Source organism: Rhinolophus ferrumequinum, chromosome 19, assembly GCF_004115265.2.
Source record: "Rhinolophus ferrumequinum isolate MPI-CBG mRhiFer1 chromosome 19, mRhiFer1_v1.p, whole genome shotgun sequence".
NCBI classification, from domain to species: Eukaryota; Metazoa; Chordata; class Mammalia; order Chiroptera; family Rhinolophidae; genus Rhinolophus; species Rhinolophus ferrumequinum.
This window is the reverse complement of record NC_046302.1, coordinates 43,346,215-43,373,257: the sequence shown is the minus strand read 5'-3', so window position 1 is coordinate 43,373,257 and position 27,043 is coordinate 43,346,215. Positions and strand designations below refer to the sequence as shown.

Genomic DNA, 27,043 nt, shown 5'->3' with positions numbered 1-27,043 from the left:
AATTTAAGTATTGAATTCAGTGAACTGAGGTTGAGTACAATAAGAGAACGTGGAATGGAGAAGAATCAGGAATATATGTAGAGAGGAGTTTGATAACTCTGAGGTTACTGGTTTGATTGAAAATTCATCTTTCATTGTATTGTTTTACAGTCATAATGACATAGCCACAAAGCTTTATCTATAAATGCGAAGGAAAAAGAAAGTGATATGACTAGATAATTCAAGGTTAAAGAAAACTTGACAGAATATCTTCCTAGTGAGAAAAAGATGAAAAATGCGTTGACTTTCATTTTTGTATCCTTCTGACACATAAGCAAGTGTACACACCAGGGCACTCACTATTGAGAATCTCTCTAGATAAAATGCCCCAATTCAAAATCCAGAGAGGAAAAATACGTGTGTGTGTGTGTGTGTGTGTGTGTGTGTATAGATTGATACAAGATAGAAAAAGAGAATTATTTTAAGAATTAATATATGCTCCAAATTGGAATAAGATTCCAAAGAACAATTTTCAAAGAAATAAAGTTATTTAAATAAATCATTTATTGCCCTTAAAAGAAAAGAAAGACTCACAGGTACTCACCTAACCTCTCAATGGAATAATACCGCTGTTTACTATCCACACGTACTGTCTCGGCATAAGGACTCCCAACGCCGTAACCAATGATATAACCTCGCACCACAATGTTTGGGTTCAAGGGAGGAGTCCAACTCATGATGATACAGTTGGTCTGGGGCCTCACATGCAGAGAGCTCGGCTGGTCAGGGACTTGAGACTCTAGAATTCAAAAAGAGGCATCATCAGCCTGTCTCATAAAAGAACACAGAGCATGCTAAAATTCCCATTTACAGAAAACCTAATATCATATTTCATAGCTCCTCACATGGTGCATCACTTCTGGCCCCAATTCCTCCTTGTTTCCGCACGTGATACGTTTTTCATGTTTTATTTCCGTGTCACAGAATTTCTTCAGCACAGAGAGTACTGAATTCCTTCTGTAGGCACTGTAGCATCGTGCATCTTTATTTTAATAGTTTTTTTCCTTTGGGCATATTTTTGTCCCATATATTTCTTCTTAGGTGAAATGAAATGGGTGAAACCAAAAAGCACACAAATCACACTGACCAGCTGGAAACTGGTTCTGCTCCCTTAAAGCAGACTGGTGATTAATGCAATCTTTGAGTTATTTTACAGAGACAGCACTGCACATGTGCCATTCCTGCCCTCACAATGACCCCAGAACCAAGAATCTTCAGTCTACGGAGCTCAAGTAATGGAAGTGTGGCCACCGGAGACCTTTATGAAGCAAGAGGTCCTTTAAAAAGGAAGAATCAGTGCCCAGACCAAATATGGACAGATATGGAACTGACCAATCAAATCCTGCCAGATTGGGATTCCTTTTGCTTTCTCTTGCATCTTGACCCTATACCACAGTTGGCCAAGTTCCAAATGAAAACTTGCCCCACCAGCATTACCTCATACCACCCTGTTCTCTCTAAGCCTTAAAACCTGTCTGTACACCAGCTTGGGGAGACAGATTTGAGCAGCGCCTCCTATTTCCTGCGAATCAACTCAGTATTTAATAAGTAAGCTCTTTCTTCTCTCAAAAGCTGGTGTCATAATTTTGGCTTTTATGTGCATCGGGCAGCGGATCCTTGCTGAGTAACAAAATCAAGGCAGATGTAAGAATAAGAAAAGGAAAATGAAATGTCAAAAACTGTCTTGTCCAAGGATTACTATTTTGATTTATCTAGAAACAAAAATAAACTTAGCAGTCCTTTCTTAAGACATTGTCAGGAGACACAGTTTTAGGGCCATGATTTGCACAGCATGGTTAGGATGGTACTTGACCTATGGTTGATCGAATCTGTGAAACGTGCATTCATTAGGAAAGAAAAGGAGACACCAGCCTGGTTGAAAGCCTCATAGACTTTGGGATATGCAAATTTAGTTTAATATCTGGCTCTGTCATTTCCGAGCTGTGTGTCCTCATGACATTATTTATCTTCTCTGAGTTTACCTTCTAATTAAATTGGCATTCCAAATATTGATTGACTCAAAGCTTGAGCTCTGGAAGCAAGAAAGGGAAGAGTTCACATTTGTACTGTCTACTTGCTGGCTGTGAGAGACCTGAAGACCTTATTTATCCTCTCTAAGCCTCAGTATGTTCACATACAGAATGAGGATAAGGACAGCCATGGTTTCATACGGTGGTGAGCAGATTTAACGGGCTAGTGCATAGCAGCACTCTCATTATTAGTAACTATTAGGGAGAGAATGCACATGCTCCCGACAGAAATTTTCTTTTAAGGAGATAGTGTGTCGAACATAAATAAATTGGTATTCTGATTTTTCAGTCAGAAAAGGACAACAATTGTATGATTCTACTTCTATGAGGTGCTTAGTGCAGTCAGATTCATAGAGACAGAAGGTAGAATGGTTATTGCTGAGGCTGAGGGACAGGGTGTTCTGGAGTTATTGTTTAATGGATATGGAGTTTCAGTTTTGCAAGATGAAGCGTTCTGGGGAAGGGCAGTAATGATGGTTGCACAAAAGCATGGATTCACTTAATGCCACTGAACTGTAAACTTACAAATGATTAAGATGGTAAATTTTATGTTATGTGTTTTTATACCACTTAAAAAATTAGGAGATCCTGAAAATGCTTTTGTATTTGTCTCTGTGACCATTGTGGAGATGAAGTAGACATATTTGGGACATTTGGAAGGTATAGTCAACAAAGCTCTAGATTGAATGTGATTGGTGTGGGAAGACGGAGACTCAATGCTAACTCATATATCTTTGGCTTAGGCAACTAGTGGATGATGTACTGACATGAGGAAAAACAAGTGAGCTCTTGGAGCATGTGAAATTTGAGATGCCCCTGAGTCACACCTGTGGAGATATCAGGGCAATAGGTGCGTATAAAATGTGGGGATTTAGTGAAAGGCCATGGGCAGATACACAGACGTAGAAACCACCAACATATAGAGGGTATTTGAAATAAATGTGTATGCATATAGATATAGTGTATGTGTGTAAACAAAAACATTGCGAATAAGCTCATGTTGTTGCTCCGTTCAACCCTCCACACCCACCACACGTCTTCCCACACCGTATTATAAGGCCTAATCTTTAAGACGGTCTAAAAGGTCAGGTATGAGCTTCCTCACCCCCTCAGTCCCCACCCCCTTAGCTCTCCGTCCTCATCTCCTGCCACTTTCCCCTTTGCTCACTGCAGCTCAGTCACTGGGGTCGTAGATATATGGCTCAATGGTTTTTTCACAAACCCAGATACCACTATACCCAGAACCACATACTACTGAGTGAATTCTGCTGCATGTAAATTTAAAAAGACATATATTAAAAAGTTAATACTAAGAAGATGGTAGGAGTAGAACTGGAAAAAAAAATACAAGATAGAGTTAAATGGTGATTAGAAGTGTTTTTTTTTTACTACAATAAATAAATAAATAAGTAAGCAAACAAACAAACAAATAAATAACATTCAAAGTTGATAGAGGTGAGTGGCTTAAGGAAGTTACGGTCCATTGGTTTGAACAGGCCTTGGCAATACAAATGAACACGTTAGTGTCTACCAGACCTATAAAGAAATATAGGCTGGAATAAAACGCTAACAAAAGGACCCACAAAATGCAGCATACTAAATAGAGAACATAAATATGAGTATTTGTCAAAAGAGCCAATGCCTGACACCACTCCGCAGTGCCATCCACACCAGACGTAAACAGCAGCAATCGTTTGCACTAACAAAGAAGAGCTAGCAGAGACAAGTCTTGCTTGCCACTAAGAGAAAACAACTTTAATAACCCTATTTACCTTGCTTCATTTCTATGTTATTCCATTTTTTTCTGAAAATTCTTACCTTGCGGAGATAGTTATGGAAAATGCTGGTGATTTTACATTTAATGACAGTTAAACATAATGACAGTTGTATTGAACCTTACAGGAAATAGAAACTTTGTTTTCACACTTTGAGTCCTTTGTGCCAGGAACTGGTCCAGCCACTACTTCAGTCAGAGTAATGAGCAGTTCCATCACCCTCAAAATTTTCTCCTGCTGCCCTCTGTGCAGTCATTCCTTCCACCCCGAGTATTAATTCAAATAATGGATTTTAAAATTTCATTCCTCTACAAATACAAGCTTTTCTACAAATAAAATACTCTACTCTACAAATAAGCTTTTCTAACTAAGCTTATTTATTTTCAACGTTAAATTATTTAAAAACCATCCAGGTTTTTGTTCTTGTTCCTAACGACAATAATGGCTAAATTTTATGAAGATATATTATGTATAAGCATCATTCTCAGCATTTCAATAAATGTTTTTTTATCATTTAATATTTTGCAACCAGTCTGTGCTCTTAGTGCTTCTATATGTTTTATATTATTTATATCAGTTACCTACTTTTCAAAGTTAGGATTTATAATTTTAACTGTATTTCATCTTCTTGTTTACTTTTAATATGTTTTCCTTCAATCTTGTTTTATGTCAACCAATCTCATATTCCATTATTTTACTTTATTCTTAGCTACTTTTGTTTGTCTAGTATTAATTTTACTCTATCACTGCTCTTGCAATTGAAAATAAATGTTGGTAGAAACTGAGAGTAAAGTGATGGTTGACAGGGGCTGGGTGGTGGTGGAAATGGGGAGACGTTGGTCCAAGAGTATAAACTTCCAATTATAAGATGAATACGTTCTGGGAATCTAATGTACATCATAGGGACTATACTTAATGACACTGTATTACATACGTGAAAATTTCTAAGAGAGTAGATCTTAAATGTTCTTACCTACACACACAAAAATGTCATTATGTGAGGTAATAGATGTGTTAACTAACTTACTATGGTTATCATGTTGTACACAATATTGCATGTAAGTTATATCTCAAGAAAATTGGAAAAAAAATTAAAAAAGAAAAGAAAATGTAGGACAACACTAGAAAAAAAAGAAATAAAAAGTAGAAATTCAAGTATAGCTGATAGGTATAATCAGTGATCTAAAAAGGGAGTTTTGACAGGTTCATTCCTTTAATTTCACAGCAGTGAATTCTAATTCTTAAAAATAAAAGTCTCCTAAATCTGTCAATCAAACTGGTAGACCTGGGGCGGGGGTTGAAGTGGTAGTGTTCCTCTGTGTCCTTCAATTCCTGATAAGGACAATCTTACTCCAGTGGCAATAAAGGCAGACTACTGGAATGAAGTTGTCTGCCTAGGCCCAGTAAATAAGTGACATCTTAAAGAGATTGGTCAGACTCCAGGTCCAATAATCTCTGAACTTTCACACACTGATCATAGTTCACACTGATGATAACTCAGTGGGAAAAAGAAGAAAAAAAGTAAGACAGTCCTCAGGAAGGGAGACACTCAATGACATGCCCCATCTAGTCAGTTTCAAAGGACAAGTAGGTGTGTGAACTCACGTGAAATGACACTACTCTGGCAGAAGAAACACTACATGCAAATGCATACACATTCGTGGAGGGGTGTGCAGATATGCAAAGATGTGATGGAGTGTCAGACTTGAGGCTAAGGACAGGATTGTTACAGGAAGAATTTGAATAGGAAAATGACACCAGATCAGGTTATGAAAAATTATTCGGGCAGCACTATGGAGTCTAGAAAGGAAGGGGAGCAAGTTCAGGTGACAAATGAGGAGAGCCTGACATAAAGTATGGTGGTAGGAGTAGAGAGGAGAGGATGGATTCCAAATCTATTAGGAAGGTAGGAATTACAGGTCCTGGCGATTGAATGAATATTGGCTGCGAGTGAAAATGGAGGAGTTAAGGACGAAGGGGAGCCTGTTCGGGAGATTGGTGGACACTGGTAATAGTACCAATGTGAAGAATACAGAAGGAAGAACACAGTCAGCTATAATACAAATGATACCTTGAAAGAGCAAGTCATAACCTCCAAATGTATAAAAAGATATGGGTTTCAGACCTCCATCTTTGTTATACTTGAAAATACCAAAAGAATAAACAACAAAATCTTTAAAACCACCCTCACTTTCTATTTCTAAATTATGTAAGAAGGGATTTCTTCGCCCTCTTTTGCCTTCAATTCCCTCATTAGACGCAATCGCCATCAACTAGTTTTCATGATGGAAACTTCAGTTTTATTTTCTACCCTAAGTAGTGGCAATAGTCTCACTACCATTTATTGAATAATCTACTGGTGGAAATGGCAACTTTATTTATTTATTTTTTTCCTGAAATATAGCAGGAAATATTTCTGTCTTCTCTGTTTTGTTACACTGATCTACTTGTCTATTTCTATGCCAGATGGCACAATATTGATTTTAAATAGGGCTTTATAGTAAGTGTTAATGTTTATTACTTTTCCAAAATTTCTCAGAATTCTTTTACATTTACTCTTCCATATGAAGTTCAATCTGATTGGAATTATATTAAATTAATCATTAATTTGGAAGAACTACCATTTATATAAGGGTAGGATTTTGCATCAAGGAACATACATATCTTTCTATTTATTTATATCTTATTTTATATCTTTAAATAAAATGTTTTCTTTATATACATTTGTTCACAGCTTGCAAAATTTAGTCATAGATATTATACATTAGATTGCTGTATACATGCATTCTTTTTAATGTTTAAACTAATCATTGCGAGTAAACAAAAAGCTATTTTTGTGTGTGTGCACATCTATCTATCTATCTATCTATCAATCTACCAACTATTTTATTAAATTTTCACATTGGTTCTAATAGGTTTTTAGTGTAGTTTCTTGGAATTTCCAAATTCAATCACACTATTCAAACAAATAACCTTTCTTTCCTTTTGTAATAAAAAATGTTATGACTTTTTAAGTTTTTTTTTGTCCCCCCTACTCAAACGTCTCTACACTACTGAATAGCAGAAATAGTAGGAAGCATCCCTGGCTTGTTTGGATCTTAAAGATAATACATTTAGTATTTTACCATTTAGCATAATGCTTGCTTTTAGTTTCTTACAAAAACAATAACATTTTGAAAGCTGCCTTATGGTTCTATATTACCATGAATTTTTTTTAAAAAAATTGGTAATGGCTGCCTAATTTTACAAAATGTTCTCTTGCATTTATTGATGTAATTATATGACAACGCTCCTTTAAATGATATCTTAATTAGATGGTGAGTTATTAAGAGATAATGAATGTATGCCCTGTTTTTGTATCAGATGGGAATGCATCTATTCCCTTAATGCAGACAAGGTTTATCATCATGACAAGAAGAATCTTCATAAGACCAATGGCGTTAGTATTTCATATTACCGTGAAGGTCTGAATCTAATTTATCTAAACCACCAACAACAATAAGCATTTGCTGAGTATTTAATATATATCTGAAGCACTGTTGAAGACATTTTTTTTTTGGCCATTATCTTAGTTATTTTTCACAAAGATCTGTTGAAATGGACACTTTGTTATACTCTATTATAGATGAGAAAACTCAGGTCTTAGGGAAGTTAAGTTACTTGCTTAAGATTACACAGTAATCTTACAGGATTCAAATCCAGTTATTAAGACTTTAGAGCCCACAGTTTTATCTACTACGTTATACCTAGAAAAAGTCAAGCAATTTATAAGAGGATCAAACATTTCATGAGCACATTAAAAAGTATGCTGTGGTCATGGAAAAGGCTTGAAACTTCTTTGAACACTTATCCAAGTCTAAACAATTTGTACCATCATTTACACAGTGCAGCTGTAAGATTTTGAACAATTTGCTCAAGTTTTGAAACACACTTTAAATTGCTTTCAAAAATCTAGTTTGGCTTTGCCAGCAACATTCCCTATATGTAAGATGAATTTTACTTGAATGAAAATAAGGTGATGGATTCTTTAGTTTCATGATGGATTGGATTCTGTATCACTGGCTCATCTCATTCCACAAACCTATTTGTCAAATAGCGCCCGGACTATTTTGAATGGCTCCTATCAAACGTCCATGTGAAAGAAATCGTTTTTCACGACATGCTACCTACATCCACTCCTCTGTGCATAAAACCCCCTATTAACATAATTATGGCCAGAGGACCACGTCTGCGAGCTCACTACTATAAAACCAACTCCTTACCCTCAAATTGGTATCTTTTAGTTGGATGCATTTTAATGGCATGTCATTGGCTTTCACCAGGGTTTTTATCAAAATAATAGGCAGATGAAAAGAATGTCTGTCGGCATTTGTTAAAAAAAAAAAAAAAAAGTCTACGACAGCCCTAGCAAACTAATAAACTACACTTAGAAGTAAAATGAAATAAATAAATAAATCCATTTTATAAAATGTTGCCTAATATTTTTAATCTAATAGATATATAAGTAAACCAGGTTTTCTAGATATTAGGTTCCAAAAGTTACATTCTAGATGTAATATGATTTCTTTTGGACTAATGAGTTATTTGAAAATATGTTTTTACATTTCCAAACAGATGTGATATCATATTGACTATTATTGACTATTATTTTAATTACGCTGTTATCAATAGTCAATAATATTGACTTATTATTTTAATTACGTTGTTATCAATAAATGTGTTTAGTATGATCCAAGAACTTTAATATCCATTTCTTTATAGCCAAGTACTAAATATTCTTTGGATGCTTAGGAAAAACATGTGATTCCTTAATTGTTTGGATATTTCAATTATGTCAGGTAAATCTATATTCTTTTCTTTATTTTTTTTTCCAATTCTAAGAGAGATGTGTTAACACTCTCTGAATATAGCATTGGTCTTCATATGTAACTTCCAGTTTACAAAAATACAGAAAATAGAGAAACAGTTTAAATGATATCACAAGAAATAGACAAAAACAAATATTAAGACTGTTGAAACTGGAAGACAAAAAGCCCAGTCTTTTCAATAAATCAGAGTAGAAAAAAAAGAGATTGTGATAGATGAAGAGAATTAAGGATATAAAACTGTATGCTTTGTGTGGATTCTAGTTTGTACAAATGATCTGTAAATAAAGTTTTTTGGGTTCGTTGAAGAAATTTGAATTTGATCAGGATATTATGTAAAATCATAATCTGCAAAAATAAAAAGGAAAATAATTCAAAAAAGAAGTTTGCAGAAGAATATATATTATAGATTCTCATTTTAGTTATATTAATATATAATTTCTTCATTACAATATGTGAAAATTTATAGAAAATGCTGGTTATTTTACATTTAATGACATATATAATGACAATTGTATTGAACTTTTATATATATATAATGTATATATTTACACATGTGTATAAAGAAAGAACTTAAAGGATATGTATTAGGGTGTTAAGAGTGATAATCTGATAAGATTTTGTTGGTTTGTTGTCCATATTTTCTACCTATAATAGTACATATTTATTGCTTCTATAATGATAAAAGTGTATTCAAATATTATGGTGGGTTTGTAAATTTGTCCATGAAGAGCTCTGCCTAATTTTCATTTAACATTTTTTCCTTTGTCTTAGAAGTATACAGTATAATTTTGTTTTTAACAAGATCTGGAAGTCTCTCAAAAAAGAGAGGTAAATTCAGTTTTGTTCAATGTTAGAATTTTTCTCATCTAGAAATATTTTTCATTTTACTTTATTACTTTATTTTCTGTACTTAGCTATATAAAGTTATATTTATTTTTATTTCTCCAATGATTTAGAAAATACATATCTTCTTTTTATTTTTATTTATTTATTTATTTTTATTATATAATTTTTTACATATCTTCTTTTTAAAAATGTGTTTTTAAAAAGCAATTCTTGGCTGGACATGCAACTTTACATGGTGTTTGTCTTCCATAAAATCACAGAAAATTTTGGGCTTTAGATTATTTTTTACATATCTAGTAGGTAAGTCCATCATCATAGAACATACTATTTATCTCTGATTATGGCTCAAATTCAACTTTCATTAATTGTTCAGAGAGCAAAATTCCAGATTTTTGAGACTCTCAGTTCTGTAATTTTTCCTTTTCTTCACTTACTTTTTAAATGTCAAGCTTAGTGTTCATTGTTTTTATACCTTTTAGCCTCAAAATGATGCAAATGTGAAACTAAAACACAAACTGACTTGTTTACCTTATTTTATGCAATCTTTTATTTTGGTATAAGTATACTCATCTTTGCCAATGACTAAAACGATACCCCCCCAAAAAAAATTCTGGCAACTGCATTAATTTCCTATTGCTCCCATACTAGTGACTTCAAACAGCACACGTTTATTATGTCAGTCTGGAATTCAGAACTCCATTATCAGTCTCAGTGAACTAAAATCAAGGTGTCAGGCCACATTCCATTTTGAGGCTTTAGGGATGATGTCTTTTCTTGCCTTTTCCAGCTTCCTTTAGAGACTGCCCATCTTCCTTGGCTCATGGCTCCACATCATTCCAATCTCTGCTATTCTTGTAACATCTCTTTCTGTTACTCTGATCTTTCTCCCTCCCTCTTATAAGAAACCTTGTAAGTACATAGGATCTGCCTGCATAATACAGAATAATCCCGTATCTCATAATCCTTAACTTAATCACGTCTGCAAAATTTCTTTTGCCGTGCAAAGTAGCATATTAAAGGACATGGCATTTTGGGGGACGTTATTCAACATGATACAACTCGTACAATATTTTCCTTTCCCTTATTCTCTCCCTCCTTTTCATCCTTCCTTTCCTTTTCCTTTCCCTTTTCCTCCCTCCCTCCCTTCCTTCCTATTTTTCAATTTCTTCCAATTAGTCAACAACTTATTTTTCTCATTCTTCTGCACAGAGGTTTTCTACTTTTCAGACTATTTTTTGAATAAGGATGACAATTTTACTATGTACTGTTCCTTCTTTCTGGGTGGTCTCATCATCTTAAATCTTAGCATTACTCCGAAAATAAACTTTATGTGTTCCTTCTCAAAGCCACGGTACTCAGTGAATATCATGTATTATGCAAGTTCCAAAAACACAGGAGTTTCTTTGTGGTTCACTTCCTAAATGAAATAAATCTGCAATAATCCCATTCCATTCAACCATTGCTTGATCAGGCTAACAGGGCTAATTATCTATTTCTTGGAGACAGGAAATTAGAGATTGCGCCTAAATTCACAGTGTTTGCGACAGCACATTTGCATTCTCAGGATTCGTGCATTGCTAATTTTTGATGGCTACACTCCTCCATTTTAGGGTAGAAGTTTAATTCTAAATTAGATCGTTACTATGTACAGCAATTTTCACCCGTTCATGTCAAAATTAGGACAAAATAAAACGGCAGCAGGACCCAATCCCCCAGCTCAATTTCCTGGAGGATACCTTGCTGAACTTCATTACAAATTCTCTCATATCCTTATGCAAGACAGTTATATAAGAACTTTGGGGAATTCTCTTAATCTTATCCTTTTTTAAAAAACTGAAATTTTAAGGCACAAAATGAATATTTTAAAACTTCCCAGCTGTTACTAATAGCAAACATGCTTTAAGGGAACCCTGAAAAAACAATGAAATTTGCTCTATAATTACTTTAACAAAACATCCTAATTAAAAGGGCAATCCATAAGGAATTAGAGTATTTCTCTAAGTTACTGTTGCTCTTCACACTGCCAAAGCCAAGCCAAGAATGGAAGAGGAACTACAGAAGCCATAGAAGGAGAGGGGATTGTTCTCTATCTCTGCAAAGACCATAGGACCTCTGTTTAGTTGGCTTGCAGGGCTCAGAGATACTATCTAAGGAATAGATCACTATCTTGGAGTTCACCAGACACTGAAAGCAAGAAGGGAAAGTTATGCAACGTGATGCACCTGGCTACCATTCCAGTTCCCTCCCAATGCAAATTTCTTTGGCTACCACGAGGAATGCCTTCCATTTCTGCTGGTTTTCAAAATGACTGCCTCTAGCTGAATAATATTGTATGTCAACTATAATTTAATATATATATACATATATATATATAGTCATATATATACATACATATATATATAGACTATATATATATATATATATATAGTCACGGGATATGGAGTATAGCATAGGGAATAGAATCAATGGAATTGTGATATATATATATATATATATATATATATATATATATATATATATATATATGATGTCAGAGAGGCAATAGATTAGGGGAGGAAGGTTATCACTTTCTGAGGGGTGAAATGTCTAACTATGGCATTGTTTTGTACACCTGAAATTAATAAAAAAAGAAAGAAAAAGAAATAGACCTCTATTCCTATTTAAATGGGGAGAGATTTCCTCTTTATTTTGTTTACATACAATAAAATTTGTCAATTAAAAAAAACAATAATTGCTTCTTCCATATACACAATTTCAGAAAAATCAAGCAATTCTATATCAAAAGTTCTGACTTTGGAATGTTTAGAATTCAAAGCTTTCTAACATGAAAGTTTGGAAGAAGCCATTTATATCTTATTTTATGATTTAAACAATTACATGAATAAGATGAATATTTAAAGAAAATTTCCTTAGCTTAAAATATAAATAAATAAATAAATAAATAAATAAATAAATAAATAAATCTCTGTGTGTGTGTGTGTGTGTGTGTGTGTGTGTGTGTGTTTACTCTGTCTCTCTGAGAGAGAGAGAGAGGGAGGGAGGGAAGGAGAAAAGGAGGGAGAGAGAGAGAGAGAGAGAGAGAGAGAGAGAGAGAGAGAGAAAGAGAGAGAGAGAGAGAGAATCATGAAGCTGAGTATCCTTTTGGAGCAACTAGTGACCACTTCCTAGGTTGTTTATTTTTGCAAATATTAATTCCTATAAGGAGTTACATTTTAAAATATTTGAATAATGCAGTCAACATTAAAAAAAAACACAGAAGGGAGGAAGAGAAACTGCCATCAGTTTAGGGGAGTATATCAGTGCAGAGATCACGCACAAGTTAATAAACTGAGAAGGCCTTAGGTCCAAATATGTTTGGTCCTATTAATTTCTTACAAGTACAACACTGCTTTACAAAGCAAGAGAAACACATCTCTTCCACACTCATATAGTTAAATGCTCTGAATTGGCTATTAGTTTTGACTATGATTTAAACGTGAACAATCTCTCTCCCCCTTTTTTTTTCAGTTAGTATAATTAGTATACAGAAATGCCATGTAAAAATCTAAAGTCATGATCATAGGATCTTATTAATTTCACCAGTCAGGGCATTTTAATATGGCAATCAAAGATTGCTTATAATGGGTTTAAAGAGGAAGCCTTGAATGTTCCAGGTCTGAAACTGGAGGACCACAGGAGCTACTGTGCAGAGGTCTCAAGGAGGAAGTATTTGAATCAATTCCACTAATAATTACAGCACACCTACTGTAAGCACTAGTTGCTGAGGGGATGTCAGACTCTCTGTGTCAGCCTCACATACTCTGGGCTCATCTTTTACTGCAGCCGTTACTGGGCAACCAGCCTCACAATGTTGTAACTGGATAGCAGTTGCTTCAGCTCCATCATGTATCTCCTTTTTGCCCCAGGGTTTCTGGAAACCATTCTTGGGAGGCCTGTTGGAACTCATGCACGTGCCACCTGGAACTGCAAAAAAGTCAGTACCCGATGGGCCAACCCTTGACTGGTGAGGGATGGGAGCTGGAGGTAAAATGTGTCCTCATTATGTCCTTTGATGGGCGATTCTGAGCCATGCTCCAGTCATCTTCAAAGGTCCCTATGGGATTGAGCCCCAGTGAACCACACGGTAACCAGCGCATTTATGCACCTTCATGTTGGTTTTCTCACCTCCTGTGCTTCTTTCTCCCCCAGTTCACCCCTGCTCCTGGGATCCATTCCAAATAACCTACTGCACATAAGCTGCTGGCACAGACCCTGCTTTTCTTTTTAAATTAAATTTATTGGGGTGACAATGGTTAGTAAAATTACATAGGTTTCAAGTATACAATCCTATAATACATCATCTATATATCACATTGTATGTTCACCACTCAGAGTCAGTTCTCTTTCATCTAAAGGTGAACAATCTCAAATCATAATCCATAAAAGCATTATGCGCAAGAAGTATCAATATCACTAACATTCTCGTATTAATTTTTTATTTACCTTTTTAGATTATTAATGTATATATTACGGGCAAGGACAGAATTGTCTAAGGAATTACAATCCCAGTGAAGAAGTGGAAGAATGAGAAAAGAAGGCAATATTTGAAATGTGTTAAGATAATTGATTATTAAATGAGTAACATTTGGATGAGTGAGGACGCATTTTCAACCAATAGTGGCAGAAATAATTTTCCTAAAGGCATTCGTATGTACTATGCTGTCTCACACACCTTCCCTGTAAACCTAGTCAACCCCCTTCTCCTGAAGTTTCTAGTTCCAGTACTATTTGTTTTCATGAAGTCTTTTCAATCAGTGCAGCCATTCTCTGTTTATGCCTCAAGAGAGCTGGCTGTTCCTATCTCTTTCACATCTGTACTCCCCATGACTCGGCACACTACAGATTCTTAATTATATTTCATAATAACTGCACCAATACTCAAATAAGGAAAAAGTAAGGAGGAATGCTGCATGCAAAAGAGGGACATTATTCAGCCAAGAGCATGGAAAAGTTCAAACAAATCCAATTAACCAGCATTTATTAAGACTGTACTCATGAGCATGGCATAGGGAGTCTTAATTAAAATGGATGCCTGAATTGGATTATATTAAGATTACATGGATATGAAAAGCATGCAATTAAAGAGAAGTTCTGTGCCATCCCAGGAGCTGTGATTTTACATTTTGTTTTCACTTAGACTGTGAGTCATTCGGAGTGAGGAGAAAGATCACATAAGTCAAGTGGAGAGCCCCATTCATCTTGGATATTTTATAGGACCTTCATCACCTCTGCTCCATTTATTTTCGCTCCTTCCAGTAAGAGATACAGTCCCTTAGGTTTGGGTAAATGATATGACCTCATTTCTTAGAAACTTTTGCCTTGAATCACTGTCTCTTATTGTCACCGGATCAGTTCTAGAGCATTAGTTGAGGGTTTTTCTCTGATGAGACATTGACTCACAATGGACATTGACTCACAAGACCTGGTCTTGAGTTTCAGCTCCACAGTTACTAACTGAGTGACTTGATCAAGTTAGTCAAATTTTCTTAGCTTAAGTTACACTTCCTTTAAAGTAAGGGCAGATGAGAGGATGAAGGACAAATATATAAACTCTAAAAATTATTTCTCAAGTAAAATAGAAAAAATAAGGTATTTATATAGTTTACCCTAACTGTCCTTTTACTCTTAAAATAAGGCCAATGATATTAGGCCCTTATGACATTAGGCCCAGCTATCCTGGACTCTTTGCCTCACTTCAGCCACCAACTAGGCGCTTTATTTTCCTTCTGTCTAGATGGCTCTTGTCTGACTTATTCACACAGCTACCTTCCTCACTGCCTTAAAGTCTGTGCTTATATTTTATCTAACCAAAGAGATCTTCTCCCTCCCCCATATAAAACAGCACTCCCGAATCACTTGCCATTCCCTCTATCATGCTTTAGTTTTCTTTAGAGCATTTATCACTATCTATCTCTATCTCAACAAAATGTATACTCCTTGAGAGTAGAGACTTTATTTATTGCTTTATCACTAGTACCTAAAATAATGCCTGTTATATATAGATGTTGAAGAAGAGACACATGTTAGATAAATAAATACATAAATTAACGTTTCCTAACCTATTAGTGAAAGGTACATAAACTGTGAAGTGCGACTATAGCTCCACAACTTCTCAATTTATATTACCTAAGACAAGTTAAATAACATCTAATCTTCAAGTTACTTTTCCATCAAATCTTGTTACCTCTAGGGGTATCCTATGTGAATTTTATATGAATCTCAATATCTCATTCACAAATGTCTGACAACTATCAATGAAGCAAATAAGGCAGATTATCCTTTATATAAAAATAAAGTGTCAAGTATTAATGACCATAACATAAGTCAAAAATACAAACTGCTGTTTTGCAGAAGCATTGTAAACCAGTAAGAGAGGCTATGTAAAGTAATACCATTTCATGATTATTATCAGATATTATGGCAGTTTCTGTGAAGAAATGTTCAAGGTCAATTATTCAAAATAAAATAAATAGAAAAAAGATCATTTCAAAGTACCTTGAAAGAAGTAACTTATTATGAGAACTGTAAATAATGCATCATTTATATTTATATGGAATTGTTGAAGACTCTATATGCATTAAGGGTTTTTGGTTTTGTTTTGCATCTAAAGATACAGGAGGAATAAATATCCCCAATATTGGAGTTCATTAACTTTTTTTAAGGGAGCCTTTGAAGCTGAAGTAACAAAAAAGAAATCAGAATGATAGTGAGTGGGGAAAGGTCTTACCATCTAGATCATTCTCCGGGGTCTCTGCTGTGTACCAGTTGGAAGGTGGTCCAGTGCCATTGACCGTCATGGCTGACACTTGAAAACTGTACTGACTTCCTTTCTCCAGTCCTATAAAAGAATTTTCCACAGAGAAAAAAAAAATTACTAAATAATAAGTATTTCTAGCTAGGTTTCAAAAGTTTTAGTCAAATTTTAACAATGGTAGCATGTTTATGCTGTTTGAATTGGTGTGGTGATTATTGTTATTTTGGCCAAAAGGACAGAAATATTACAGCCAAGAAATCAAATTATTTTTCATATATTCTCATTTACTTTTTTTCCAGTTTGTAAAAATGTATCCCTGAAAATAGCTTCAGGGCAGATGCAGAATATAAAATATGAACGATGAAGAAATAATCAAAAAATAGCAAGGATCATTTTTCCTCACAGTCCAGAAGAAAACTGCCTATAAATCAAGAACAGTCAATCTGAAAATTTATGTCTTCATCACCCATTCAAGGTCAGTGATTATGTTTTCTTTGGGCCAAGAAAGAAGACTCCAAAGCTATTGCATTTCAGCAGAAAATACCAGGGCTTTCATCTCTCAAAGCCATCACAGGCATGCTTTGTTTTGCATTGCTTCCATAGTAGAGCATGACAAAAGTCTACTCTATGATAATTTGGGCATATAATATTGTACACTGTGATGACATTAGGACTTATTTTTGAGTGCACAGAGAGTACAGGTAGACGATAGAGGCCCTGTGGACCATTAGTGTAATATGTACAAATTTTGTATGTAAATAAGTTTCCTTTTAGTGAAATTCCATAGTAGCTTGTTAACATGACAAATTATTGTAAAACAAACGACATCTGTCAAAAGATCACATGACTTTCCTGAGCTGTAGAGGACTCAGTATAAATTGACAAGTCCTTAAATCTCAAGGCATTGCACAACCCTGATAAAGACAAAAACATAATCCCACTTTGCTTTTTTTCATTAATTTGAAATGGCACAACATTTGCTGCCAAGAAAATAACATACTGGAAAAATAATGCTTATATCATATACAACATTACGTATTTGTAGATTTTGGCATAGGAAGATGAGCAAATCTTGGTAGTAAGTGGAATTATAACTTACTACTAAGAGGAGATGGTGTTTTAAATGATGGTTAGAATGGACTTCTTAATGTCAAGAAGCAGTTTCCTTCACTAAATAGTACTATTAGAGAAGGTGACTTGATTAACTCACCTACATAAGGTATCTATAACACAAAACGCTGTCCTCTTAAGAGGCTTCTAATTTTATAAAATGGACCAAAGCTCCATGAAGACATGGACTGAGAGTGGTGTTGGTGTGTTGTTTTTGTTAAAACTGGTGTTTTAATTTTATTTTCTTAAATTTGTTGGGGTGACATTGGCTGATAAAATTATATAGGTTTCAAGTGTATAATTCTATAATACATTATCTGGATATTGTGTTGTGTGTTCACCACTCAAAATCAAATTTCCTTCTATCACCATATATTTGACCCCCTTTACCTTTTTCTACCTACCCCTCTCCCCTTTCCCTTTGGTCACCACTAAACTATTTTCTGTGTCTATGAGTTTTTGTTTGTTTGTCTTGCTTATTTGTTTCTTACTTTCAGTTTTATATCCCACATATGAGTGAAATCATACGGATCTCGACTTTTTCTGTCTGACTTAGTTTGCTTAGCATGATATTCTCAAGAGGCATCCATGTTGCTCAAATGGCAGCATTTCATTTTTTCTAATGGTTAAGAAGTATTCCATTGTATATATGTACCACATCTTCTTTATCCAATCATCCATGGAAGGACACTGGTTGTTTCCATGTCTTGGCCACCATGAATAACTCTATTCTTAAATTTTTGAGGAACCTCCATACTGTTTTCCATAGTTGCTGTACCAATTTGCATTCCCACCAGCAATGTATAGGGGTTCTTTTTCTCCACAACCTCCCCAACAGTTGTTATTACTTGTCTTGTTAATAATAGCCATTCTAACAGGTGTGAGGTGGTATCTCATTGTGGTTTTCATTTTCACTTCCCTAATAGCTGGTGAGGTTGAACATCTTTTCATATATCTGTTGACCATTTGTCTGTCTTTTTGGGAGAAGCATCTGCTCAGTTTAAGGCAGAGTTTGTTCTCTTACTTAAGAAAACAAATGTTACCATGGTAGAAAGAGGAGGTAACTTCAAGAGTTACGGCAACAATCACAGTGAATCAGCAATATTTGGGGGCCCACCCTGATGGCTGCTGTCAAAAGATCTTTCAACATTGCATTGATTGATTGATTTGTTCATTCATTCCTTGGAGATGGGGTAGAGGAAAGCCATTTGTAATCAAAAGCTGTTTTGCGTTATGTTTTTCTAAAAGTTGTTATTTGGGATGTTTCCTGAATTGGACTAGTGGAAATATTAAATAGTATTCTTTTAAATCAACTGGTACAAAAGCATCCCTTGAATCCTTTTTAGAGTTATTCAGATTCTATAGCTGCATAGGTAGTCTTCAGTTTTTATTATGTAACATATCTCTTTCTATCCCTGCATTATCCCCTTATCCTTTCATATAATAACACAACCACACATTTATTGCCTAAAGTCAACAAGTCAACAACACATTAACTAGAGTACAAGAGTTAAGAGCATAGGTTTTCAATTCTGGCAGAATTAGATTTGAAGTTCCAAAACTTATTAGTTGTGTGACTTTGAAAAAATCGCTAGCCCTCTCTCTTTGCCTTGTTTTCTCATCAATATAATGCAAATATGTAAATTGAAATATCTAGTTATAAAGATACATTTGTAACTATATGTAAAGCTTTTTTTCTTTCATGGAGATTTTTTTTCAGGTTTACTGAAGTATATTTAATATACAAAAATTGCACATATTTAATGTATACATTTTGGGGACTTTAGATATATGTAAACGTATGATACCACCACCAAAATCAAAGTAATCAACGGATCTATCACATCCAAAAAACTCTTTTGTCCTGTAGCTTTCTTTTTTGATAGTAAGAACCCTTAGCATGAAATACCTTTTAACAGGCTTTTAAATGCACAATACAGCACTGTTAACTACAGGAACTGTGTTGCATAACAGATCTCTACAACTTATTCATCTTGTGTTAACAGTCACTTTATACCCATTAAATAACTCCCTATTTCTCCTCTCCCTCTCCCCTGGCAACCACTATCCTATACTCTGCTTCTATGAGTTCGACTAGTTTAGATACCTCATGTAAGTGGAATCCTGCAGTATTTGTCGTTCTGTGACCAACTTATTTCACTAAGAATAATGTCCTCCAGGTCTATCCATCTTGCCGCAAATAGCAGGATTTCCTTCTTTTTAAAGAATGAATGATATTCCATTGTACGTTTAGATAACATTTTAAAAATCCATTTGTCTGTCAAAGGACATATGGGTTAATTCTGTAGCTTGGCTCTTGTGAATAATGCTGCAATAAACATGGGAGTGCAGACATCCTTTTGAGATCCTGGTTTCAATTCTTTTGGATATAAATGCAGAAGTGGGATTGCTGGGTCATTAGTAGTTCTCTTTTTAATATTTTGAGGAAACTCTAAACTGTTTTCAGCATAGCAGTTGTTATCAAAGTTGATGTTGGTAGTATTAGTGTTGTAAATGTTAAAATTACTTTTAATATCAATGAACTTTTACAGATTCATGTAACAGCCAGAATCATTTACAATAAAACAAACTAAAGACAATAACATTGTATAGTACAAAGAACGCATAAGTAGGAGTCAGAATACCTGTGATTTAGTTGGGATCGTCCCTTTAACTAGTGGTCCTTCTTGGTTTAGTTCTGTTTTAACCCACAGTTCAGTCTCAGTGTGTGTGTGTGTGTGTGTGTGTGTGTGTGTGTGTGTGTTTCTGAGCTGCTTCTAAGTATAATTTAACTCTAAAGAAAGTATGGTGTAGGCAGCAATGCTTTTCTTAGCTGTAAAAAAATTTTATTGTTCAAAGCAGATTGTCGTCTGTCTGTTTCTATCCCCAGAACTAAGTGCCTTCAAGCTCTGTAATTCTTCTATTTTATTTCTAATATCTTAGAACTTATGGCAAGAGACAGTGCACTATTCAAACAATATAATTTCCCTGATGTTAACCTTGTTATAAAATTGCTATGCTATTGTTTCAATTTTTCAGTCCATAAAATGTCAGTGTGTGTTTATTATTATGCTTATTCTATATTGTCCATGAAACACAAGAAAACTCCTAAATTCAATTCCAAACAACCTTCTATGAAGAGCACTTAAAAATTAAAAACAACACTTTAAAATTTAGTTGACATGGGTTCCCACAATATAACTGATAACAGTGATTTAAAATCCTTGTTCTAACTCACAATTACTCTGTTATTGCAGATGTCTCATTATCCTAGCAAAACACACACAATAACAAACACCTGTCTAACAGATAGAGGACCGTAAAAAAAATAAAAAAGTAAAAAAAATGTTCTCTATACCTCAGTATTTATATCATTCAAACGAAGCATTCTGGCATTTCCAATTATTTTTTTAATTGAAGTTTATTGGAGTGACAATGGTTAGTAAAGTTACATAGGTTTCAGTGTACAATTCTGTATTACATCACCTATATATCACATCGTTTATCCACCATCCAGATTGAGCTGGCATTTCCAATTTTCTAAAAGCCAAACCAATATATCCATGTGTCTCACAGGTATTGAAAACATAGGGTTAAATCCTGTACATTTTAAAGTACTACCGATTCATGAACAAAATCAATTATACTTCTACGTACTAGAATGTGCATAAGTTACTAACTATTTCCTGGTGACAAGTCCAAACCACAGCCAATCGACTTGTGTGTGGTGCTTCCTGATTTCTCCATGCTGTGTAGCATTGAAGATATTCCCACAACATTTAGATATGCAACAGAGGTTGAAGCCAGGTCACAGAGTAGGGGAGAGGAAAGTAGAAGTTTTGCAAAACTAGTTTTCAATGTTTTAAGGGTAAGAGGCTATCCTCTGGCTCTTTTTATTTATTCAGTTCAAATTAAAAATGGAGTCTGTGTGACTTCTTGCAATAAATATCAGGTACAGTTGCAAATATAACTGCTCAGATTATGTTTGCATTCCCAAATGTATTTTGTAAGTATTGAAAAGGCTTTAAATTTGGAGTTCAGATTCCTACAAATGTGTGAAGATAGGAATAAGCTATTCCAATAACAGGCTAATTAATTCATCACTTTTCTTTTTCTTTTTTTTTTTTTGCTTTGGCTGGAATATTAAACCAGAATGGTGATGGATTATCTCATGCTAATTAGAAGTTCTAATTGTCACACAGAGTTTAGAGGAATAAAAATGTAGGACTGAAATATTTATTTTTGAATAAACTTTATTAGAGTTTATAATTCAAAATGATTGTCCTTGAGAAAAAAGCAACGAGAGGAGACTGGTGAGTTGAACAGTGTACCCTCAAAACTCATGTATAATTGGGACATCAGAATGTGACCTTACTCGGAAATAGGGTCTTTGCAGATATAATAAGTTCAACATCTCGAGCTGAAATCATCCTGGATTTACGGTCTGCTCTATCACCAATGTCGGATATCCTTATGAGAGGATAGGACACAGAGACACCCAGAGAAAGGTGATGCAAAGATGGAGACAAAGATCTGATTGATTCATTTACAAACCAAGGAATGTCAAGGATTGCCACCAACCACCAGAGATTAGGAGACAGACATGGGATGGGTTCTCTTTCAGAGTCTTCAGAAAGAATTGACTCTGCTGACACACTAATTTTGGACTTCAGAATTCCTGAACTGAAATAACACATTTCTGTGGCTTATACGTGCTGATTGATGAGGATAGAATTCCATGTTTGCACATTCTCTAGAAGCTCTGGCTTCCTAAGCAACTGTCTGGAGGTACAAAATCCATCTTGTCAGTGGATTTTGACTAATGATAGACAAGAAACTGCTCACACTTCCTATCCAGTCATTGACTTCGAGACAGAGTAGTTCACACACCCTCAGGAGATACCATATGAGGCCATGCAAGCTCTGTGTTTGTTCCAAACTTATGGCCAGCTCAATAATATGCCATCATTATTTGATTTCTCTTCTTCCCTGGATCATTTCCCTTGTTCCCTTCCTCTTATTTTCCTGGGCTTGCACCCCCAAAGACATTACTTAAAAAGCCTGCCTCAGTCTCTGTTCTCTAGGCAACTGGACCGGCACGTATTGTGTTCTAATATTTATAGGAAATATACCATCATTAATTTTATAAAATTAAAAAAAAATAATTCTATAACTACTGCATGATAACTGGGTCCAGTTTTCACAGGAAAGTTTGATCTACTATGAGTTTCATCAATATTGCTACAAAAGTGAATTTATTTTTTTATTTATGAAAAGTAGAAGAATCTCTCTGGTTATTCCCTAAGCTACCCTTCTCCTCATTTTCAAACCTCATCATTGCCCTTGGTGATTGGAGAAGGTGCGATCAAAGTGATTAGAAAACTTTGAAGAGTTATTAGTAAAAAAGTTAAAAGTTATTTGATAACAATAGCTATTGTTGAATCAGCAATGCTGAGAAACTAATATGGATAAAACAAAATATATGATGCACTTATTAAGAGGATGATCCAGAAACAAAATATATAGTGAAAGTATTACAGAGAATATCAAGTTAAAAATATAAAGATTGTTCTTGTTCAGACCAATATATTTTTTTGCCAGCAGGAAAAAAAATTCTCTTGAAGTGAGAATGTATTTTATTCCTAAAGCATTTAATTTATCAAAACCTTGCAAGACTACACCATGTGAACACTGACCTGTGAACAGGTACCAGAGGTTGTTTGGCTCCAGTGTTTCCATCTCACCCCTGCGGGTCGTCTTTCTGTGTCGAATTTTATAGCCGGTAATAAATCCATTTTGTGTTCCTGACGGAGGAGGCAGCCAGCTTACTTTGATACTCTGTAAAAGAATAGATGTAAATGAAAACATTGGAGAAAGGATGGACAACAAGAGAGGGTCAAAGAAATGACCCAAACCTAAATATGAATAAAACGGAGAGGCAAGAAGTGTTAGGGATTGCCTCTTAGAAGCAAATTAAATCCATTCTTGTAATTTGGCAGTGTTTCTATTTGTCTAATTTTGACAAAAGAAACAAGACACAATCCATCTGATTAGCTAATTCTTTGGGAGATGAACTAATGAGTAAAATAATAATATATTGCCCCTGAATTTCAAAGAACCTATAGCCTTAAATATACACAGACTCACCCTCCCCTACTACCCACTACACACACACAGAGACACAGACACACACACACACACATACACACACACACACACACACACACACACACACACACACAGAAGTATGGACATGTTCTTTGCTTTCAAGTGTTTTACAAAAGAAAACCAGAAGAGTCATACCTCATATTTATATCCCACTACTCATCTTATTTTTATTTTTCAATGCTTCAAGGTAGTCATAGCAGTTATTTTTACGATTTTACAAGGAGGAAATAGAGGCACAGAGTAAAATGAATGACCACAGGTTACATTGTACCATCACTGGAAGATTATCCAACTGCTGAGTGTAACTTTTTTGTTTTTTTATCATTTCCTACTAAAATAAGTGATCATAGAGTGTCTACTTGGTAATTCAACATGCCTAATTTTTCCTACAAAATATTATTGGAAGGAACAAAACTGAATTTAAATAGTTTTTTAATATATCCAATAGGCTTTTCCATATAGATCCTGGCAAATAAAAAAGTATCATGTTCTAAGGACTACAATCTTGGTTTTTAAAAGTCAAAATTAATTTCAAATAGAAAATTAAAATACAAATGAAGATATAAAACCTTAGGCCAAGATGTAAAATCTTATGATTTCCAGCTGATGTTTTGCTGTGGCTTTGCTGAGCAACCTTATAAATCTTAAAATGACCTAAATTTCAACGTACATATTGAAAAAGAGAGAATAATTGTGCTTACTATATCTACCAAATGAATGTAAATCACTTGATAAGCCTGAAAAACTTAATTATACTAATGACCGTGCTTCTCCAAGAATAAGACCTAGCCAGACAATGCGATTTTTGGAGCAAAATTTATCATAAGACCGAGTCTTATTTTACTATAATATAAGACCTGGTATAATATAATATAATATAATATAATATAATATAATATAATATAATATAATATAATACCAGGTCTTATATTAATTTTTGCTCCAAAAGACACATTAGAGCTGATTGTCTGGCTGAGTCTTATTTTTGTGGAAACAGGGAATTATGTGAGAAATACTTAGTTTGACATATAATAAATTTTCTTTGTTATATTTGGGGATTTCCAGTGATTGCAAAAATTATTTCCAAATAACCAAAACCTTAATATCAATGCCTACCAGTAATTAATTAATGGAATCAGTGACACACTCTCTGTGCCAGGAGGTGAACCCCCCTGAATGGTTATTATTCATCTCCGGAAGTAATTCTATCACTTTTATTCGTCCCTCATCTATGGGTAGCATCTAAGTTCATTAGCTCTTGTTATGCTTTCTCATTGATTTTAAGCAAGCACCAGTAGATCGAAGACTCCGGTGCTCACACTCTTTCTGCGTAAATTCTTCTGCAGATGATATGGCTGGATGTCCCAAATCATATTGTTTTTATAAGTTAAATGAAACTCTTCATTTCACTTTTCTTATTTAATAGTGTAATGCATTTCTTTTCTACATGAGACCTGCTCTGCCATTGCTCAGCAGCTCAGACTTTATTGTCCGTTCCCTCACCAAGCCAACTAAAGCTGTCACTGTTACAGAAACATTGTAACATGACTTAGTCTTCGTGGGCAAGCCTGGTGATGATTTTTATTAAAAGTACTTACTTAACACATGACCTTTGCCTTTTGAAAAATCAATTTTAGTAGTCCTTTCATTACTTGAGAGGGAGAAATTAATCCTTTACACCGCTGCAGTAAATCAAGGATTAATTTCACTATCTTTTTTTTTCTTCAGATTTGTAAAAAAGAAGAATTGCAAAATGGAGCTTCTCCAAATCCCTCCATCCTCTCTTTGGTTACCATAAAAAATAAATTAGCTTACAAATAGTATGGTGGATAGTGGTTAGGTTTATTGATTTAAAAGAAAGGGTCTCATTGGCCATTATTTCCTAACTATCTGTTATTGCCCCATCCAGTTTGGTGATGCGGTAGTATCCTTTTCACGGGCCCCATTAATTAATTCTTGCATTTTTTCCTTCACTCTGTGTACATATGAGAAGTAAACAAAAACAAAAACAAAATCAAAACAAATAAAATCAAAACAAGACAAAAACCTCAGAAAAACAAAACTGGTAAGCCCATCACCCCAAATACTTCTCAGAAGCCACATTTCATAAGTTTCTATTTTAAATTCCACGTATCCCATTGCCCATTGACATTTTGCCACAGTCTCTGTAGAGTGCACTTCAAGAGAAGGCCAGCCCCTCTCCAAACACTTTCAGTTACTTTAATAAAGAACCTTTTTAAAATTTTAAGTGGTTTTTATCTGGATAGCATTCCCACAGAAGGAAATTGGAAGGCATCATTTGAAAGAAGACCCTTGCAGCAAATCAGACTGCCTTGGCTGAAACATAGCAGGAATCTAAGGATCTTGAAACTTAATTGACACTCAGTTTTCCACTCTGCCCCTTCTTTCTGTTCTGTATTTCTGATGACTTCTTGAATCTCATGTAAAATTGCTTGAAGAAGGAAATACGCTTTCAGTTCTCATGAGGCCCTATAGATTTTTATTATAGAGTGTACATCGGTACTTCTAAAGAACCTCTTTTTATTGTATCCCCCCTGTGCCCCCTTATTTACATTCCCTCTGCCACTGCCCTAATTTAGACCTTAATTTATCATTGCTCAAAATATCGTCATCCCTAACTAATTGATCCCCATGCCCCCAGTGTCACACTGCCCACACCCATGTCAGTCATCTTCCTTATCAGTGAATGAGCCACATCAGCTGTAGGAGACCAAGTTTCCTCATTTGCAATATGAGCTAATCACAGTACGTACCTCAAAGGACTGTGTGTGGATTAAAGGAGACTATGGGAACATGTTTGGATGTTCCATCAGAGTGCCTGCAGTGCATAGTAATTATGCAACCATTGTACATACTTCAAGGGAGGAAAGAGGGGGAAAAAGAGGGTGGCGGCGAGAGATCAAGAGATTAAGAGATGGGGCGGGGGAGAATAAAGAACGGCACAAGTAGACAAAGTGAGGCAGAAGGAAGCAAGCAAGACCACGTAGTTACGATGCTCAGAATACGGCCCTACTGATTTGTGTATTGACGTAACCGCTTTGTTTTTCTGTACATCAAAAGGAGCATTGAGAGAGATAAGTTACCTGGAAACACGTTTAAAACTCCTTGTGGTCTGTAAATATGGACTGACCAATTGGTTCTGTAGAGTACTATTCACATTCCTTATTGTAGCCAGTAGAAACTTCAGGCATGGGTAGTAAAGAGGAGACCTTGGGATGGGGCAGAGACCAGAGAACACAGAAAAGTGAAGAGATGTAATATATATTTTTGGAGGTAGAGTTGACAGAACTTGGTGATTTATTGAATGCCAAGTGCAAAGGAGGAAAGGTCATCAAGAATGACTCTCGGGTTTCTGGTGGAAGCAACTCAGCAGATGATATGCTGGGATAAGGT

The 27,043-nt window shown here is 34.9% G+C and overlaps 1 protein-coding gene across 1 annotated transcript in view; it reads right to left on the bottom strand.

Moving 5' to 3' along the window:
- The window catches only part of DCC (DCC netrin 1 receptor), a 1,038,356-nt gene that overhangs the window by 158,163 nt on the left and 853,150 nt on the right, over positions 1 to 27,043 (bottom strand). The window contains exons 13-15 of the mRNA XM_033087479.1: positions 23,158 to 23,299; positions 16,325 to 16,435; positions 584 to 778 (exon numbers count right to left, since the gene is read on the bottom strand). Of these exons, the coding sequence (XP_032943370.1) occupies positions 584 to 778; positions 16,325 to 16,435; positions 23,158 to 23,299 (448 nt within the window). The remainder of the gene's footprint in view (positions 1 to 583; positions 779 to 16,324; positions 16,436 to 23,157; positions 23,300 to 27,043) is intronic.